This window comes from Lepidochelys kempii, chromosome 2, assembly GCF_965140265.1.
Source record: "Lepidochelys kempii isolate rLepKem1 chromosome 2, rLepKem1.hap2, whole genome shotgun sequence".
Classification (NCBI taxonomy): Eukaryota; Metazoa; Chordata; order Testudines; family Cheloniidae; genus Lepidochelys; species Lepidochelys kempii.
Window position 1 is genome coordinate 66,664,049 of NC_133257.1, and position 19,728 is coordinate 66,683,776.

At 41.3% G+C, this 19,728-nt stretch overlaps 1 protein-coding gene across 2 annotated transcripts in view; it reads left to right on the forward strand.

Moving 5' to 3' along the window:
- Nucleotides 1-17,409, forward strand: part of TOX (thymocyte selection associated high mobility group box) — a 277,868-nt gene extending 260,459 nt beyond the window's left edge. For both annotated transcript variants that reach the window (XM_073331081.1, XM_073331082.1), the window contains 3 exons: nt 130-516; nt 13,571-13,722; nt 15,232-17,409. In XM_073331081.1, the coding sequence (XP_073187182.1) occupies nt 130-516; nt 13,571-13,722; nt 15,232-15,268 (576 nt within the window). In that variant the 3' untranslated portion in view covers nt 15,269-17,409. The remainder of the gene's footprint in view (nt 1-129; nt 517-13,570; nt 13,723-15,231) is intronic.
- Nucleotides 17,410-19,728: the final 2,319 nt, after the last annotated feature.

The window sequence follows — 19,728 nt, forward strand, 5'->3', positions numbered from 1 at the left end:
ACACTAAGGTATTTTGAAACATTTCAGGCCTGAAACGATGCGGAGGTTCGTTTGTGCAGTAAATAGATCTCAGAAAAACAGCTTTTATCCGTCTCTAAAGATTGTTTGTTTGTTTTGTTTTTTCAACAGAGCTACAGTGAACCTGTTGATGTTAAGGCGTCCCAACCGCCTCAGATGATTAATTCAAAACAGTCAGTGTTCCATGGGCCCACACAGGCTCATTCCGCACTGTACCTAAGCTCCCATTATCACCAACAACCTGGAATGAATCCACACATAACTGCCATGCATGCTAATATCCCCAGGAATATCGCACCCAAGCCCAACAACCAAATGCCAGTGACTGTTTCCATAGCAAACATGGCTGTGTCTCCACCTCCACCGCTTCAGATTAGCCCACCTCTCCACCAGCATCTCAACATACAGCAACACCAGCCAATTACAATGCAGCAATCCATTGGAAACCAACTCCCAATGCAGGTCCAGTCTGCTTTACATTCACCTACAATGCAGCAAGTAAGTTCTAAATCATGAGCTTTCAAGCTGTTTGGGGAACAGTTTCATTTGAATCCGTAAAACTGGTCTTCCAGTAGTGAATGTAGGTTTTTTTGATTCATGGTTTAGCTTTAATTTTGCAGCATTCCAGTACTGAAGTCCCAGCTCCCAGTCCTGCAGCTACTTGAGCACGTGAGCAACTTTATTCATATGGCTAGTTCCATGGGCTGCACCAGGACAACTCATGTGAGTAAAGTTAACCAAGTGCCCCTGAAGATTGGCTCCTGAACTTTAAAATTCCATCTCTCCCATAGGAAAGGGAGTTTCTTTTACAAAAAATATTACCGTTACTCAGTGAAATCAGCCTGTGAGGTAGAAAATAACCTAATGAACAGATGAAATGTTAAGGTTCCAAAAATTTTGATTTAAAGACACAGTTTATAAAATAAGATACTGGAAATAAGGGACCAGTTCCTGATGTTCATATTAAAGTTTTATTCATTTTTGTACTCAGTCCCTGCTCTAACAAATTCCCATGGAATTTCAGTGGGAGTCTGATTGATTATGGCCTCACTACATACTGGAAACCTCATGATATGGACTTTCAGGTCCCAATCCTCCAGTGATGTAAAGCAGTGTAACTTCACTGACGTTAAATAATTTACAGACGATCTGGCTCTCAGTAAATAAAGTTTTATTTTCTAAAAAATAGCCCAGAATTGACAATTTTGGGTAGGGGAATAAGGGGGTGTGTATCTTGAGATCGCACGATTTAGATAAAAGTAAAGGAGGACTTGCGGCACCTTAGAGACTAGCAAATTTATTTGAGCATAAGCTTTTGTGAGCTACAGCTGTGAGCTGTAGCTCACGAAAGCTCATGCTCAAATAAATGTGTTTGTCTCTAAGGTGCCACAAGTCCTCCTGTTCTTTTTGCAAATACAGACTACCACGGCTGCTTCTCTGAGACCTGTCAAGATTTAGATGTAATTGAGCCTGATTTTCCATGGCACCTTTTATAATCATTTGCACCATTGTAAAGTGGGTGTAAAATCCTACCAAGTTTGAATGGTGTATTTTACACCCACTTGTTATAAATGGCTAGGCAAGGTGCGGGGCAATAGAAAATCAGGCCCATCATTGAGTTTCATGCTCAATGTTTTCTGCTCTTTTTTTATGCCCTTTTAGGTTTCTGAAATACCCAATTTGTTCATACAAATGCCTTGTGTGCACGAAACTTGTGGGCACAATTTATGAATCCAGGTTTAAAAATCTGGCCGTGATTATTCAATGGATAATACAAGTATACTTAATAGAAGGTGCAATGCAGGAGTTGGATGGTTTTAAATAGCATATCTAGTTATTGGCACCATGCCATGATCATCATCATCACATAAATCGAAACACTGTTCCATGGTGCATTATTCAAAAATTACATATAACAAAGTATATTAAATAAAATGTGACTTGAGTAGCTTCCATTACATCATGTTGAACATTACCCAGAAGGAAAGAAAAAAGTGGGACTACCACTTCTTGTAGCATGCTGTATGTATTTCAACAGTGTGAAAGAACTGCCACTTATAACAAATGCTGCTCGCTACGACATATTACATATGTTGTGCAGTGCCATTTCTAGCCTGGTGCACAACATACACTGTAGAAAATAGGCATCCTGAAGTCCATAAGTAGATCTGTGTTATACTGTACCTTTCGCTTTCCTGACATAACATACAATATGATAAAAAATTATGTGACCCTTTTTGCCTACTCCCCACAAAATTAAAAAAGCAGTGTAAAATATGATATCCTGAAATAGGAATGGGAATCCTTTACCCATATTTCTCGTTCAAGGAATCTGACTTTTCTATCAAAGATACCAAATGTGTTGTCAGGCACCTGGGACATGGGCAGTCTAACCTAGTGGTTGTAGTAGGCATTATTGAATTAGATATTGTAGTTTTCCTCGGACCCAGCGAAATTCTAGAAAATTCCGAACAACATATTCTTCTTGGATGTGAATAGTTATAGGCGGGGGTGTAGGGAGTAGAATGAAATAGGAAGGGATTCTTGACCAAGGTTTTTGAAGAAAGATGTGGTAGATGGGGTGAACTGGAGGGAATCTGGTAGCTGTATCCTAAATGTAGCTGGGTTAATCTGTTTAGTGATCTAGAAGGGTCCTAGTTACTGATGGTCTAGCTTTGCAGAGGGGTGAATCGATCGCAGGTTCTGAGTGGACAACCAAACCTTATCCCCTACCAGCCAGGTGTTGGCTGGTGGGACCACTTCACATACCATTTGTAAGTTTTCTTGGAGACTTCTAACTACTTCTGGAGTTCTTAGTATACCTACTAGATGTGGGCAGTGAGTTCAATGACAATGGGCACAAACAATGTCAAGGGGATCTGTGGATGAATGCGAGGATGAAGACCATAATTAGCAAAGAAGGGTCTGCTTTGTGGAAGTGTTGGTGGCATTATTTTAGATAAACTCAGCATGAGGGATCAAAGAGAGCCAGTCATCTTGATGATAGTTTAAAAAGTAGCATAGGTTCTGTTCTAGGATCTAATTGTCTTCCTGAGCCTGGCCATTGTTGCTTGCATGCTAGGCCATAGAGGTTAGGCCATGTTTATACTCAGGTGGCATGGGAATTCCCACCAGAAGCAGGAAATAAACTGTGTACCCCGGAGAGATACCATACTAATAGGCAAGCCATGGAGATGAAAGATGTTGTTCACAAACAGGTGGGCTGTTTCCTGAGCAGAGGGAAGCGCCCGGTATTCAACAAAGTGTGCCATCTTGGTTAAGCGGTTGATCACCACTAGAATTGTGGTGTGGCCTTGGGAGGGTGGTAATTCCATGGAATGATAGCCCAAACCCAGGGCAGAGTGGGTAAGGTTTGGAGGAGACCCAGTGGTCTTGAACAGGTTGTCTTGGTCTGGGTGCAAAATATCACAGGAGACTACATAAGGAATAAGACACACACTGCTTATCACCAAAAGCTCCCAGACACTAGGTCTTACGTCTTGGAACAGCCAGAGCGGCCCTCCACGGGAGCGTCATGGCAGAGTTGTAGGACTCAAAGCTGAGTAGACCCTTCAGGTACATATATGCATCCTTCATGATACCAGATCCTGTCCTGGAACATGAATGCGGCAGAAGTCTGGTCCTGCTCTTGGTCTAAGGCTTGATGGATTTGGATGGCAACTATGAATGGAGAGAGGTTATCAGGTTGGAGGCTATGATGGAAGAAATGAAGTTTGAGGGCTCGAGGATTGTGGACCTAGTTTCTTTGCCAGGCTCAAAGTTCTCATCCTTCAACAACAATGCATCTGTCTTCCTGTTTGTCCCAGAATGGTAGGTGACCACAAACTTGAATTGTGTGAAGAAGAGGGACCAGCATGACTGCTGCTATTTTCAGGTGCCTGGCCATCTTAAGGTATTCCACGTTTTTATGATCTGTGAGAACTTGGACAAGGAATCTATCCTCCTCCAGAAGGTGGCTCCATTCTTCGAAGTCCATTTTGATGGCCAGCAGTTATTTGTCCAGGGTGTCATAATTCCCCTCAGCAGGAGTGAGTTTCTGTGAGTAAAATGTGCATGGGTGAAGCCACTCTTTGGGAGCATCAGATTGGGCTAGAACTGTCCCTAGCGCAATGTTTGAAGCATCTGCCTCCACCATAAACAGTGTGGCAGGATCTGGGTGGATGCAAATGGGAGCTGTTGATGAATCTCTGCTTCAGATTGTCAAAAGCAGCCTGAACTTCTGAGGATCATACAAATTGCATTCCCTTCCGCAGTAGGGCTGTGAACAGAGCAGCCAACATAGAGAATCTTGGGATAAATCGTCGGTAGAAATTAACGAAAGCCAAGAAGTATTGGATTCTGTGTGCATCCTTCAGAGACGCCCACTCCGTGCTGACTGCCACTTTGTGGGATTCCATTGCCAGTCCGTTGGATGAGATAATATACCCGAGAAATTCAAGGATGTCCCAGTCAGATACATGTTTCTTCCACTTGATAAATAGATGATTCTGGCATAGTCTTTCAAGAACACCGTCCATGTCCTGAAGAACCTGGTCCTCAGAAGAAATGAGAGTTGTCAAGGAAAGTAATGGCAGATTGGTCCGGTATATCCTAAAATATATTGTTCATAAAGTGTTGAAAAGTTGCTGGAGCATTGCATGAGCTGAACGGCATGACCAAATATTCATAGTGACCATATTGAGTGTGAAAGGCAGTCTTCCATTTGTCTCCCTTGCACACAAACACCAGGCTATAGGCCTGTTCAGGTCTAGCTTAATGAAAATGTGAGCTGCATGTAGTCAGTCTGAGTTTGCTTATGAGGGGGAGCCATGAGCAGTTTCATATGGTCACTTTGTTGAGGCTCCATAATCGATATAAGGCCACAATCAGTCATCCATATTTCTTGGCAAAAAAGATCGGGGCACTTGCTAGAGATGTGGATGGATGGATGAAACCCTTCTGTAGGTTCTCCTGCAAATACATGGGGAGGGTCTGAAGTTCTGGTATGTATTTGACTTAATGGGATCTCGGCTCCAGGTTGGAGGTAATTGAGGGAGTCATAATTCTGATGCGGGGGCGGAATGTCTGCCTTTCCCTTGTGAAGAACATTAACGAAGTCACAGTATTCGTGTAGGATCTCTGCTGAGGCAGGACTGTGAGTGGCCCTTAGGGTCCTGGTGGCTTGCTCTCTGAGGTTTTCATTGTCACATGTACAGCGTACCAGTCCAGTTCTTGGACCCTGGGAGGCAGGACTGCCAGCAATATCAAGAACTAAAGAGTAGTGTCTCCTTCCATCAGCGAATCTGGAGGTATTGGATAGTAAGCCAGGGCAAACCTATGATGCTGGAGCATGGGGGGGCCCAGATTAGCCCAAATTCCTGATGACCCCAGAGAGTGACAACTATCACTGGCAGGTCTTGTCTCCCAAGGAGAGAAGGGACCAATCAGCAGTCTCAACCAGATCTGGAGAATTCTTGTGTATGGTGGGAATTGCATAGACCTCAGCAAAGTTCAGGTCCATATAGCTACCCACGGCCCACAAGTAAACTAGAAACTCTTGGTGAATCTTGGGGCTTGCTGGTAGCTGAATCAGTAGATGTATTGGGAGCAGATCAAAAACTGGCTTGATGGTCCTGCTCTGCTGACTGTGGCCCGTGGGTGCTGGGGACTACCAGGGGAGGGGAAGGCCAAACCAGCACAGATCAGCTCTTTGGGGCTGGGAGCCGAGTATTTTCCAGCCTCAGCACTGCCCAAGTCTGTGCCGGACACATCAAAACAAGATGGCTGGGATCCCCTCAATATAAGCATCGACCTAATATCCAACGCTGTTACTTCTGTGCGTTGGAGAAGTTTGTGCGAGTCTAGGGGACTTGCATGGATTCCAATGCCAGGTAAAACTGATATGGCTGGGGTGTTGTGCACAAGAATGCTGATGGTCTCCAGAGAATCAAGGCACACTCTCAGCCCACTCCTCACAGTGATGGGTGTGAGCATTGAGCAGCCAGTGATCTGCTACAGCTTGCTGACTTAAGAGTCAGTCTGCTGGTCCTTCCAGCCAATCTGGTGGTGTAACCAATCAGGCAACCCGCGGCAGGCCAACTGCTGTCGTGGGTTGCCTAGAGACTAGCTCTTCTGCAGGCCTGATTCCTAACATGCATTTTCAGAGAGGTTTCTGAGTTTCATTTATGGTGACAGGTACTTATTACCTGTTGAAAGGCTGTGCTGCTGATCTTAGGAAAATGGTTACATTTCCCCTCTAAATATCATGAAGCACGGGTGGGGTTGAGTCCATACATCTTATGGTGCCATTTTGTATGTGAAGGCTACAAACTGCCTGAGACTCTGCAAAGTCTATACAGTGGACTTTATTTTGTAATGTTTGTTTAACATTCATTTATATGTTTAAGTACATTGTTAAGAACAGATAGACAACTTGTCGTACAGAACGTTAAATATAGTTTAATTACATAATTAATTTACTATATTTACAAATTTTATTCTTTTAAAACAATTTTAAATTAATTTAAAAGAATACAATTGTTTAAAAATAAATGGTTTCAGAGGAACAGCCGTGTTAGTCTGTATTCGCAAAAAGAAAAGGAGGACTTGTGGCACCTTAGAGACTAACCAATTTATTTGAGCATGAGCTTTCGTGAGCTACAGCTCACTTCATCAGATGTTTACCGTGGAAACTGCAGCAGACTTTATATACACACAGAAATCATGAAACAATACCTCCTCCCACCCCACTGTCCTGCTGGTAATAGCTTATCTATTATAAGCTATTACCAGCAGGACAGTGGGGTGGGAGGAGGTATTGTTTCATGATTTCTGTGTGTATATAAAGTCTGCTGCAGTTTCCACGGTAAACATCTGATGAAGTGAGCTGTAGCTCACGAAAGCTCATGCTCAAATAAATTGGTTAGTCTCTAAGGTGCCACAAGTCCTCCTTTTCTTTTTTTTAAAAATAAATATATCATTAAGAATTGTTGATCTGTAGCTGTACTAGAAACATAAGGATTGCCATACCAGATCAGACCAGTGGTATCCAGTCCACTGTCTTGTCTCTGACAATGACTAGTAATAGATGCTTCCGAGGAATTTAAGAGTAACCTCACAGTGGAATATTGTGGAATTACCTGCCCATAAGGAAAATATTTTCCTAATGCCCTAGAATTAGTGGTTGGCTTTTTGACATGAAACACTGGAAGTTGATATGCTTAATGTTTTTATCCTACCTAATACATCTGTGCGTGCGCTCATTATCCATACAAAAATATCTGCTTTTTATTTATGTATTTATTTTAAACTCTTAGTTGCAACGATATCTTGTACAAAAGCATTCCATGGGTTTGTTTTGCACTATTGGAAAAACAAAATCCTTTATCAATTTTTAATTTGTTGTATTTGCATTTCATTGAAAGTTCTCTCATTCTAATATTATGAGTGAGTGAATAGCTCTGCCTGAGTTAACTCCTGTATAGCGTCCATTATTGTTCTACCTCCTCTTATTCATCTTCACTCTGAACTAAATAGTCCCAGCCTTTTCAGTTTCTCCTCATATAGAACTGTTTTATTGCCCTGATTATTTTCATTGTGCTTCCCTAAAGCCATTCTATTTCTGCTATATCATAGTAGGGATGGGGTGACTAGAACTGAACACAGTAGTCCAGGTGAGACCATGCCATTGATGTAGGAATGACTATAATATTTTCAGTATTTTCTATCCCAGTCTTTATACATCCTAACATATTTTATTTATTTTTTGCTTTTTTCACCACAACACTGCAGAGTGAACATGTGTTTACATTCAGCTGTCCATACGGATGGTCAGCTTTTTTTCCTGAGCAGTTCCAGTTAATTTAGAATCCATTAATATGTACAAGTAATTCAAATGATCCCTTCTAATGTCTTGTAACTTGCATAGGTCAAAGTGAATTTCATCTATTACCACATTGCCTGTACATCAAGCACTGATAGATCTCATAGAAGTTCTTCACAGTCTTCTCTAGTCTTGACTAACCTAAATAATTGTTATCATCTGCAAAGCAGACCACCTCATACTTCACTCCTTTTTTCCAGATTATTAATAAATATATTAAACAACACTAATCATAGTGCAGATCCTGGAGGTGCTCCTTTGGTAACCTTTTGCTGTTTGAAACTTGACCATTTATTCCTACTCTTAACTTTTGTTCTTTGACAGTGCTTTACTTCTCACCCCATGACTTGCCAGAGTTTCCTTATTCTTTCTGGTGAGGAACTTTGTCAAAGGTTTATTCAAAGTACAAATACATTATTTAACACATTCTCCTTTATCAGCTGTTGACATACTCAAAGAATTCTAGTAGATTAGAGAGGCATGATTTTCCTTTTACAGAAACACTGCTGGTTTTTCACTATCATATCATGATTACAGAGGCACTGACTTGACCAGTTCCCGGGGGGGTGCTCGAGCCCCACTCTGCCCCAGGCCCTGCCCCCATTCCACCCCTGCCCCGCCTCTTCCTGTGCCCATCCTCCCGCCCCGCCTTTTCCCACTCCTGCCCCACCCTGTTCCCCCTCCCCCTGCCTCTTCCTGCCCCTGCTCCTCCCCCACCCCCCAACACCTCCTGCAAACTGCTGAACAGCTGATCGCAGTGAGTGGGAGGCACTTGGAGGGAGGGGGAGTCGCTGATTGGCAGGCCCACCAGTGGGCAGGAGAGGGGGAGGGGGAGGGGCTGATCCATGAGACTACTGAGACTGTCAGTTCTAAGAGTAAAATTTGGCCTGCTGGAGCAAATTCTGCAGTCGTTACAGAGAAAACTCCCAATGAAGCTCATAGGGTTTTTCACTTATTTAGGGAGGGCAACATTTGGCCCATAATCAGAAAAATTACTTGTGTCCCGTGGATCAGATATCAGCTTTAAGCCATTGGCTTCACTTGGGCATTGTGAAGAATTCTGGCTGAATCAACCAAAATTCCTCTGCGGTTCAGGGGAAACCCATGTTTAAGTAGGAGTCTGTTTGCTGTTTGAAAGGGTATTCACCCCCGCCCTCCCTCTGTACACATTGGTGCTCCCTCCCGTTAACTTCCCACTCCCAAGCTTGCTGAACTCTGTTGGCTTGTGCAGAGAAGGATGGGGACATGGTCTCGTTGTCTCCCAGCCACTCCTTGACCTCACTGGGAAGGCTAGCCTAGCATGGCTACTGGAATTAGTCCAGCATATCTAGCACGTGCTTTCCTCCTCCGCCTCCTGATGGTGACTGGTCCTGCAGCGGGGCACAAAGTGGAGGAAGGCTCTTTATTACCTCTGTCCCACCTTTGTACACATGCAGGGGCAGCTAAAACAAGGCTTTTACTGTCTAATACCCATGGATGCAGGAATCCATATAGTGTATATATAGAAAAAAGGCAGAAGATTAATGTACACTGTGGGTTTTTCTTTCAATAACGGCTCATTTCCGTATACCTTTGGTGGTTGTTTTTTTAAAGAAAATAAATGTATACTGCAATGTGATTGCCTAGCCTGCCAGAAATAATAGTCTCATTTTTTCTACTACATATTTTATAAAATAAACTCATGGGCCTGCTGTATTTGTCCAGATTTCTTCCCCTTCTTGTTACACTGTGTCTTCGAATGAGGTCAAGAGAAAAAAAAATCATTAATATCTGTCAGCTTCCTTTATAACCTTAAGGAAAAATCTTTGTATGATATCACACAGACAGATTTTCAATTTCCTTGTGTAATAAACAGATGCTTTAGGATTTGGATGTAATTTAAAGGTTTAAAAAAATCACATTGAGATTGATGAATAAATCAGTTGTGAAGACAAAAACATTGATGCCTGTTGAAAATGCCTCTCCAGACAGGCAGGAAATGAAATTAGTTCCTAGTAAAGTGTGGAGATGAGGATCACTGTTTAGTTCTGCTGCAGGCTTTTTAGGACTTGCTGTAGTGGTGCAACAAAACAGCTAAGGCTACAGAAATCTAATTAAAGAGCAAATGTCCCTTCTGACACCAAATTAATCTTTATCAAGTTCCCTATTTTTATTTCAGTCTGGCACAAGAAAATGAAATTTAAAATTCTAGGCATGTTGCAAAACAGTTGGTGATTTTCTCTTGAGCATTACAATGAAAAACATTCAGCATTGTTTAATTAGACCTCTGAGCACTCATTTTCTGAACACTTTTTATTTCATCATTGTGTGTTAAGGACTTCCATAAATAATGCACAAATATTTACTACAGGCCTAATATGAGGCTGTCTTCCTATGTTATGCAGATATATATTTCTAGGGTTCTTACTTTACATGAAAAGGCTGAAATATTTATTGTTTACATTTTGGATATGATCATCATTTATTGGCCCTTCATTTTGAGTAGTTCTGGGATTCTTAAATTATCTTTCGCTTTGGTGTATATGTGCTCAACAATGTAAATTATCATTTGTATTATAATAGCTCTACAAAGCCTTAGCCAAGATCAGTGCCCCATTTTGCCAGGTGTTGTACATACAGAGTAAGAGACAGTCCCTGCCCCCGAAGAGCTTACAATTTAAAGGCATGTCTTCACTGCAGTATTAGTGTGAGGTATAACTCAAGTGGGGCCCATAACCGAGCTCTTGTCCACACACAAAATTCTCTTGCTCCAGTTAAATAGGCCTTTAAACTTGAGCTAGCTGACCCATCAGGGAATGTGGGTCAAAGCTCAAGGGCTGCTGATGCTGAGGGCAGAAATGCATTGGAGACTCTGTGCTGTAATCCAAACACTCTGTGCAGCTTGAGTGTTGTTTGAGCTTCTTTTGGAGTTGTTTGTTGTGAGCACGTTCACCTGAGGTAGGCTGACGCAAGAGGAGTTAATTTGAGGAGAGCAGATAACTTCAATGAAGCCCGGCATAGACATGACAAACAAAGGTTGCAGAAGAGGAAGAATTATTGCCCCTGTTTTACAGATGGGAGAACTGAGGCATAGCAGGATTAAGGCTCTGATCCAGCAAAGCACTTAAGCATAGGCTTACATTTCAGCACAAATAGTACCACCTGTGTCAGACTATTCATGTGCACAAACTTTGCTGGACTGGAGCCAAAGTGACTTGTCCAAGGTCACATAGGAACTCTGGGGCAGAGCCTGGAATTAGAGCCCAATCAGTACCAGGCCAGTGCCTTCGACACAGAACAGTCTCTGAAGATGTTTATTCATCCTTAGTCTAGCCAAAGTGTTCACAGTGTTGTATTGCTGTTCTCTTCCTCTGACCTTGAGGAACCATCTGTCTTAGATAGAAAGTATATTTGACTCTCTATGCCTGTTCAGCTCCATGCTTCTCTAAAACAGGTGGTTAGAGCTACCAACACTATTGGATGGTCCTGTGTATATGTTTGCTTCATAAAGACTGGAAATAGATCACTAAGGAGGATGTACCTTCAAGGTATAAAGGTAATTCTAAATGCCCGAGAATATGCTCTTTTATATAGTTTCCTCTTGCAACTGAATTAGATATGGCCCCAAGACTAGTGTTTTTTATACAAATTATGATAATAATATTACAAGACCCAATTCTATGGTCTTCAATCAAGCAAAACTCTGATCAAAGTCAATGAGAGTTTTGCTCAATTAAAGAGCACAGAATTGTTTGTTATTATGAAGCATTATTTGTGTTCCAGTAGTGCCTCCACTAGGTTAACACAATTCACATTCAGGAAGACAGCGTCCATACAACTGAAGAACTTTCAGCCTAGGACTCCACAATGGAATGAGGGTTGGCCCATACAGTTTGTCTTGCAGGATTAGGGCCTAAGAAGACAAGCAACTTACATAACGAGGGTGAGAGAGTAACAACAAAAAATGTGTATATCTTTTGTAAACAACCATATATATGTTACACATCAGCTATACCCCATTATCCCTCAACCTATCCACCATTAGTTGGCCAGTTTCTTGCAGGCATCCCTCACAGAAGAAGTGGGTCTTCTGGAAGGATCTGAAAGAGAAAAGGGTTCTGACCTTATGAATCAATTCATGAAGGGCATACTATGCATAGGAGGCAGTGTGGAAGAAGGTCTGAAGAAGGTTGTAGGAGAAGTGGATAAGTTGGTGATTGAGGCTAGCATTTTCGATGGAGTGATGGGTGGACGTGATAAGACACAACAGCAGATACATGGGGGGGACAGAGCTCTGAAGGGCTTTGAAGGTAAGAATAAGAAACTTGAAAATAATGCAGTGAAAAATGGGGAGCCAGTGGAGTGATTAGAAGAGGGAGGTGACATTTTGTTTTTAAAGGAGGCTCATTCCTCGGGGCCTAACAGAAACTAAAAATACTTTTTCTTTCTTTCTTTCTTTCTTTTCTTTTCTTTTCTTTTCTTTTCTTTTCTTTTCTTTTCTTTTCTTTTCTTTTCTGAAAAAGACAACATGGCTCAGTTATTAAACCAGAAACAGGAAATAAATCTCCCTAGCAGCCTCTCCTACTACAAAGTGTATATAAAGCAACCACATACAAACCACTTAAACTAACAAATAAAACTGAAAAGTCATGCATTTAGTCACAAGTATGCCATATATGAACTCTGGCCAGAAAGAGTGGATTTTCAAACTAAATATGTTAGACCAAGTTCAGCCTTTGCTTTAGCAGTGCACCTTCTATTGACTACAAAGGGAATTATACCTACTTGCTCCAGCACTGAGTTTGATCTCCATTTTTTTCCAGCAACCACTGATTGGTTTCTTACTGCATTCATATGTTCTAAACTATGAAGTACTTCTAACCTTATGGAAACATTCTTTATGTTTACTTAGGATAAACTTGGTATAGTAAATCAATACCTGGTGTCCTTGAAATTCTAACAACTCTGCTAGTTTTGAAAGACAGCATTTAAACATGCTACTATATTGAAAGAATATGCCAAAAACCTTTATCACTTCTGAATTACTATTTCATTTTTTTTAAAATATACATTTCTTTCCATCCTCTGTCGGTTTTCTCCTCTCCTTAGTTTCAAACAGCTTTCACTATGTTAGTCCCCCAACTGTTAAAAAGCTTTGGTTGAATTTTTGTTTAGTTGAGAAAGAAGTACAAATAAAAGAAGAAGCAGATGGTCCCTTTGTGACTGAACGAAGAAAAAGGGTTTAGAGAACAATATGTGAATAGGTGTAGTCTAATAAAACACTCAGCCACCTGCTGCCTGCATCCTTCAAAAAGATTCTGTTGCATATTCTGGGAATTAACTACTAGTGTATCCTTAGTTTAATCAAAATGCAAACTCTAAGAAGCAAACAGACTCCCCCTCCCCCCTAGTTGATTGAGTTGTCCTCTTAGCTTTAAATTGTTTCTGTTCCATGGCTCTTCGTACCATATTATAACTGTGTGTTATCTAACAGTTTGATGTGTTTTGTTTTGTTTGTTTCCAAAATCAAGGAAAGGTTTTTAAAAAATAAAAACACCCACACATGTTCTCTGCCTGTTTCAAGTTTGCCAATTCTGCGTATAAATACAAGGAAAGGGACATGCTACTTTTAAAAGATTTTTGCACCTAAATTACTGCCTGGTTTATTGTACAGTGTACTTTTTCTTATAGGGATTTACTCTTCAGCCTGATTATCAGAATATCATCAACCCTACATCTACAGCTGCACAAGTTGTTACCCAAGCAATGGAGTATGTTCGTTCAGGGTGCAGAAATCCTCCAGCACAGACTGTGGACTGGAATAATGACTACTGCAGTAATGGGTAAGCAGCCAATGAATGCCACCTGGTGTTGAGCAACCTTTATGACACAAATGTCTGGCAGGGGGTGGGAAATAGCTCTGTTGCCTGTTTCTCTACTGGTTTTTTTTTTTTTTTTTGGAAGGGCATCTGTATTGCTGCTGTGTTTATTCAGTATTTGAATTACTATATGAAAGCAACACGTACAGTATTAAAGATTGCTTCAGATAAGTGCATTTTACTTCTGGGAAACTTTAATCTGGCAGAGAACTGCAATTTGATCATTAAAGGATAAGATTGGGAGGGCCAGACCACTCGTTCCTGCTTGACCAGGGCTGTGCTAAGAGGGCAGTGTCAAAAGTCTCCCCTCATAGAATTTTCTTACAGATTCTTCCATCACTGGGTAGAATTTTTCCCCCATTGGAACAAGTGCCATGATGCTCAGATATTACAGTGATGGGCCTGGTATAAGAACAGAAAAGATTGAATCTCAGGGGATTCAACAGAGATACAGGGTGTGTCTACACAGCCACCCGACTCGGGCTCGCTGGGCTCGGTTTGCAGGGCTGTTTCATTGCTGTGTTGCCTTCTGGGCTTGGACTGGAGTCCAGGCTATAGGACCGTGAGGGGTGGGAGAGATCCAGAGCTCGGGCTCCAGCCCAAACCTGGAAGTCTACACAGCGATGAAACAGCCCCGCAGCCCCAGCCTGAGTCAGCTGGCTTGGGACAGATGCAGGTTTTTCTTTGCTGTGTAGACATACCCGCACTGTCATCCGCACAGAAGTTCTATACCTCTACCATGGTGCCCCTTCAGACCCTCTCCTCTAGATCCCATGCAGCACAATCCAATGGAGCCATGATGACAGACTCCTCAGGCTACTTCAGGAATCCCTGCTGTGTGTGGGGGGGTGGAAGGTGGCAATTCAAGGAGGAATATTGCTAATAGCTATCTTACCTTTTGTATGGATTCCCAATCAGTCTTCAGCAGGTAGTTACTGTGCCTAATATACTCAGACCCTAGCCTTCCCCTTCCCAGCCTCTGGCATGCCTCCCCACCACAGAGGCCGCTAACAGCCCCTCTTCACATCATACACACTGCTGTACAAAAAGGTGGAGATCTATGTACAGAGAAGACCTTGGGTGACGGCCCCCTTGGGAGCCAGGAAACAATAGTTCTGTGTTTGGGTCTAGCACGACCTTCCTGTGTTATCTTGAACAAGTCACTTCATCTTTCTGCACCTCAGTTTCCTTATCTGAAAAATGGGGATCATAACATTTCCCTGCCTCACTGGGTGTTGACAGGTTATTTCAGTCAGATAGGTAGTGCCCTTGGAGATTCTCCAGTCGTGCTCTGGAGGTACAAACGATGGTTAGTATTTTTATTATTTTTATTAGAGCAGTGCAACCAGTACTTCAGTGGGAGGCTCGAACTCACGACGCCCCAAATATGACAAGTTTCTTTCTTGTGAGATGGTAGGACTAATAAAAATTTGACAGGTTTAAAAAGTGTTTGCTCTATTTCTTTTTGAACAGGGGCATGCAGAGGGACAAAGCACTGTACCTTACCTGAAAATCTGGAAAACCTCTCCTTTCCGTTGAGGATTGCAGGGAAGTCTTTTCATCATGGATTGCTTTATGCAGTCAAGGCAGTTCTGCATTTTATTAGAAAATACAAGTTGCTAAGCACTTAGGACTATTTGAGCTTGTGGGTCACACACTCTGGAAAAAAATAGTCTTGCTTCTTTCTTTCTTTTTTATTTTATTTTATTTTTTTCCTCAGAGATCCTTTAACGGACATTGCTTTCCTTCTTTCCTGAAGGAAAATTGGACTACTCAGATTTTATGTTGGTTTTTGCTGTGAAGTGCTGCGCTAGTAACTGCCTTAGCAACTGTAGATAAAAGTCCTGGATTTTCCATTGGTTTTCATAATGGGTGTTTATATGAAACTACTAAAGACTTTTTAAATGGCTTGATGTAGCAGTCATAGCAAGTTTGTAAATAGCATCTATGTTACACTCTCCTAGAGTATAAAATGTGAATGTTTTTGTAGCTAATTGTAATTGAAACTGGCTCACAATAGGGGTTAAATTGGCAAACATTCATATTTTTACTTCATTTTTAAGCAACTGACTAATAGTTCTATATTTTCAAAGTATTTGGAAAAAATAGTATTCCCAAATGAGGTTAATTAAAAATATTGGATTTTTCTCATTAAATAGATAAAAGGGTGAAAAAAACCTAGTCTTGGGAAAGAGCACAAACACATTTATTTTATACTGCCTAAAAATGCTTTTTTTAAAAAAAATCACTTTACGTGTCATGGTTAGTAAACATCATTTAAATCCTTTTATGTATAAAACTGCCAAATGCTTACCTGATATTTTATTAGATGCAGAAACAGATTGGAGACAGCTAAATTATAATCTTTCCATATGGCTATGTATTATTGTTTCTTCATACTGTGTCTGTATTTAATCTTTTTTTTAATGGAAACTGTTGCGCCTATTTATGAAATAATAAATATAGGTGTTTGTAAGTAAACTTGTTAGCATTTTAAAGAGGTTTCTTTGTGTTAACTTTTGCTGGCAAAAAATTATTCACAACTGATGTGAATATTTTATTTAGTTTTTCAATGACATGAATCAAGGCAAACCTGCTTTTTCTGATAGTACCCAGCATTTATTTCTGCATTTCTTTGGCTGGTGGAAAATGGAAAAAAAAAAGATATTTTAAGTACTTCCCTTTTTAATGCATTGTAACAGGGAGTTGCCCAAAATGAACTCATAAGCCAACAAGGCTAAATAAACGGAAAAGCACCGTCTGTTAAATGCTGCCTCTTGGAGCTTAATCAGTTTTGGTTAATCAGTCAAATGAAATAAAAATAAATAAACTGGAAAAGTTAACAAACATGCTTCAGCTTCATTTTATCATGAATGCAATAAGTGTTGTAATAAGAGATGAGTGACTTTGCTCTGAGCTTGAGGAGGGTATCACAAATACTTCCTAAAATGCCAGGTGAGTAACAAGGCAGTAGGATAAGGAGTAAGAAAGCCAAAATAGAACATTCTCAAGGTTTTAAATCAGGGATAGCTGGGGAAACCTGTTACTGGGGGATGTCAACTGGGATGCCTGTCCAACTGATGATGAATACCACTGATTTGTATTTCCTATGTGAAATAAAAATGACAGTTCTGATTCAATATATATTGTGTAATCCAGTCAACATTTTTAAAAAACAAAAGGTACAGTATGCTTGTTTTGGAATGATTTTAGGCAATGTACAACCTGAATCACTTGAGCATGTAATAACTAATAAATAATGCAGATCAGATGTGATTACTCAAATGACTGTAGCTGAGAGCTCTAATTTTCCTGTCTTGAAAACTGTATAAGAACTCGTGATTAAGTTCACAGTTTATTGTTTGTCTATTTAGTACTTTAGAAATATACCAGCACTGCTAATTACCCAGTGTCTTCTATTTATTATATTATAATAAACTACATTTTCCACTCTCATCAGTTCTAAAATGAGAAGATAATTATTGGGACAGGAAAAGTCAGCTATAACTTTGACAGGCAGATTTTTTCTTGTATGAGAAAGATCTGTGTTACCTTAATCTTTTTAGAGCAGCTGTGCAGACAAGGTGTAAAAGCTGTTAATTACAATATCCAAGCAGAATTCAAAATACAAGCAAAAATTAATGTAAATAAAAATGCATCATAAATAAAATACTTATTCTGTATGAAATCACCACTACTTGGTCTTAGTCTTTAAGAGCTTGAACCTATGACATGCTGAGCACTCTGGCCCCAATCCAGCAAAACAGTTAAGCCCATGTTTAACTTCAAGCACATTACTAGTTCACATTGACTTCAGTGGGAATTCTGTGCCTGAAACTGTGGTAGGGCCTGGCCTTCAGAAAGAGCAGCAGTGTTTAATCTTGTCTACATGGCATTCACCTGGAAATGCCTTGAGTCCACATGCAACCTGTTTTTAAACCAATTTATTTGGCCTCTTAGGTTGCAATAAGTAATCTTCCTAAGAACAGGAGTGAATCCGTTGTGTCATGAGTGTGTTCATTTTAAGGTTCATGTGGACCCACTTCTAACTATTCTGCCTCTGACTCCCAACTACTCTCCCATGTTGCATCGCTTCACGTGCAGGTCAACCTGTCCTTGTGTGCCCTGCACTGCTTCAGGGTCATTTTGACCAGATGTCACTTTTCTGTTGAAATGCTGTCAGGCAGCCGAAAGTGCCTTTTTTCAGTACCAGGTAGTAGTGAGTTCACATACCTATTATAGCAACCATGCCGCACAAGCCTTCAAGTGGACATCTTTAGAAGTTCTGGCCTAGATTGCCCTCTTTGGAGAGCTACGTGTTCATCCCATCTGGAGAAGAACTGGGACTGAACATGTATTAGTGGATGCCAGGAGAGGAATCATGGGAGTTTTAATATGAACTCTCAGAGCCAGAATTCTTTTAGTTTCTGATAGATGTCCATCCCACAATGCACCACAAGAAAAATCACAAATCATAGAGCTGAGTGGTAGAACATTGCACTATGGGAAATCTGCTCAAAATACTGAGCGGTTAATTCGAAGGAGCACAGAACAGTGTGGATGCACTGGTTAGCAACGAACATACCTTAAACCAACATAACAAAGCTGTGTCGATGCATTTCAATCCAATATAGTTAAATCACTGCACTTAGAGTGAACAAACTGAATCGATGTAACATCCCTGTGCCCATCTGGCCTTAGTTCCAGCGGAAAGATCTAGCATTGAAGCTACAATGGCAGCTTTTCATGGCTGATCTCAGAAGAAGCAATGGCTGGTTACTACCTGCAAGGAGTTACCTGGTAGTTTTTCAACTGAATATTAGCAGATATAAAGGGTCAACAGCAGGCATCCAGAAGATGGAGGCCCAGGGTCAAAATCAGCCCTTGCAACGGGTGAAACTCCATGGAAGTCTATGGTGTTGCAACCTTTCCTCCAGCTCAAGAATGCTCAGCTAAGGCACACGTGTAGAGCCAAGTGACAGGTGAAGAATACAGGAATAAAAACCACCTATCAATTAAAAAAATACAACTAAGATAAATAATGCAAACCGGGCAGAAGTGTCCAAGTTTGATATCAAAATAACAGACACTGACAGAGATCATTTCTTCCATTAAAGCTAATTAACAACCATTTCCATTCTGATGACTTGTAAAAGGCAGTAAGTTGTTACTGAAAACAGACCTGGCCAGGATGATAGTAACACATGAGCTCCATAAGATCAGAAACCTGCTGGATTGTCCCCAAGGGATGGAAGTGCTCCCAGAAGGAAAACCTTCGGAATTCACCACTTGCAATTGCCCAATAAATCCTGGAGACACACTACCCACTAGGGTCCCAGTCCTGCTCTCATTGAAATCAATGGGGGTTTTAACAAATAATGGGCCTGATTGCCACCTCCCACAGTAAATCCCATGGGAGGAGAGGGAAACGCTGTTAGGAACCCACTGTAGAGTTTCTCCCCACTCATTTTTCCAAAGCCAGCAGGTCTGGCTGGATGCATAAGGGGCCAGGGCCATCTACAGTGGGGCTTGTGTATTCATGCCCCAGTGCAACCCCCACCTCCCATTTGCTGACTCCAACAGAAGGGGCCTTCTCTGGGAAGGTAAAACAGCACCAGGCTTATCTTTCCTACAGAATCACTGCAGAGCTGGTGAGGGGACAATGCATATCAACCAGCCCTTATCCAGTGCTGGCTACCAACTGCCTGGCCCTATCTGCTTAATCCTCACCCCTCCCATACATATCCCAACCCCATGGAGTGCCATTCACATGCTCTGAGGGAACAGGGGACAATGCCAGTGAGGTGGCTGACATAGTGAAGAGTGATAGCAAGAAGTAGCTGCATGGAACACACCAATCAACCTAAAACTCGACCTCCTTTTTAATACATTACACACACACACACACACACACTCAAAGAAAAGGAGTACTTCACACACACACACAAAAAGAAAAGGAGTACTTGTGGC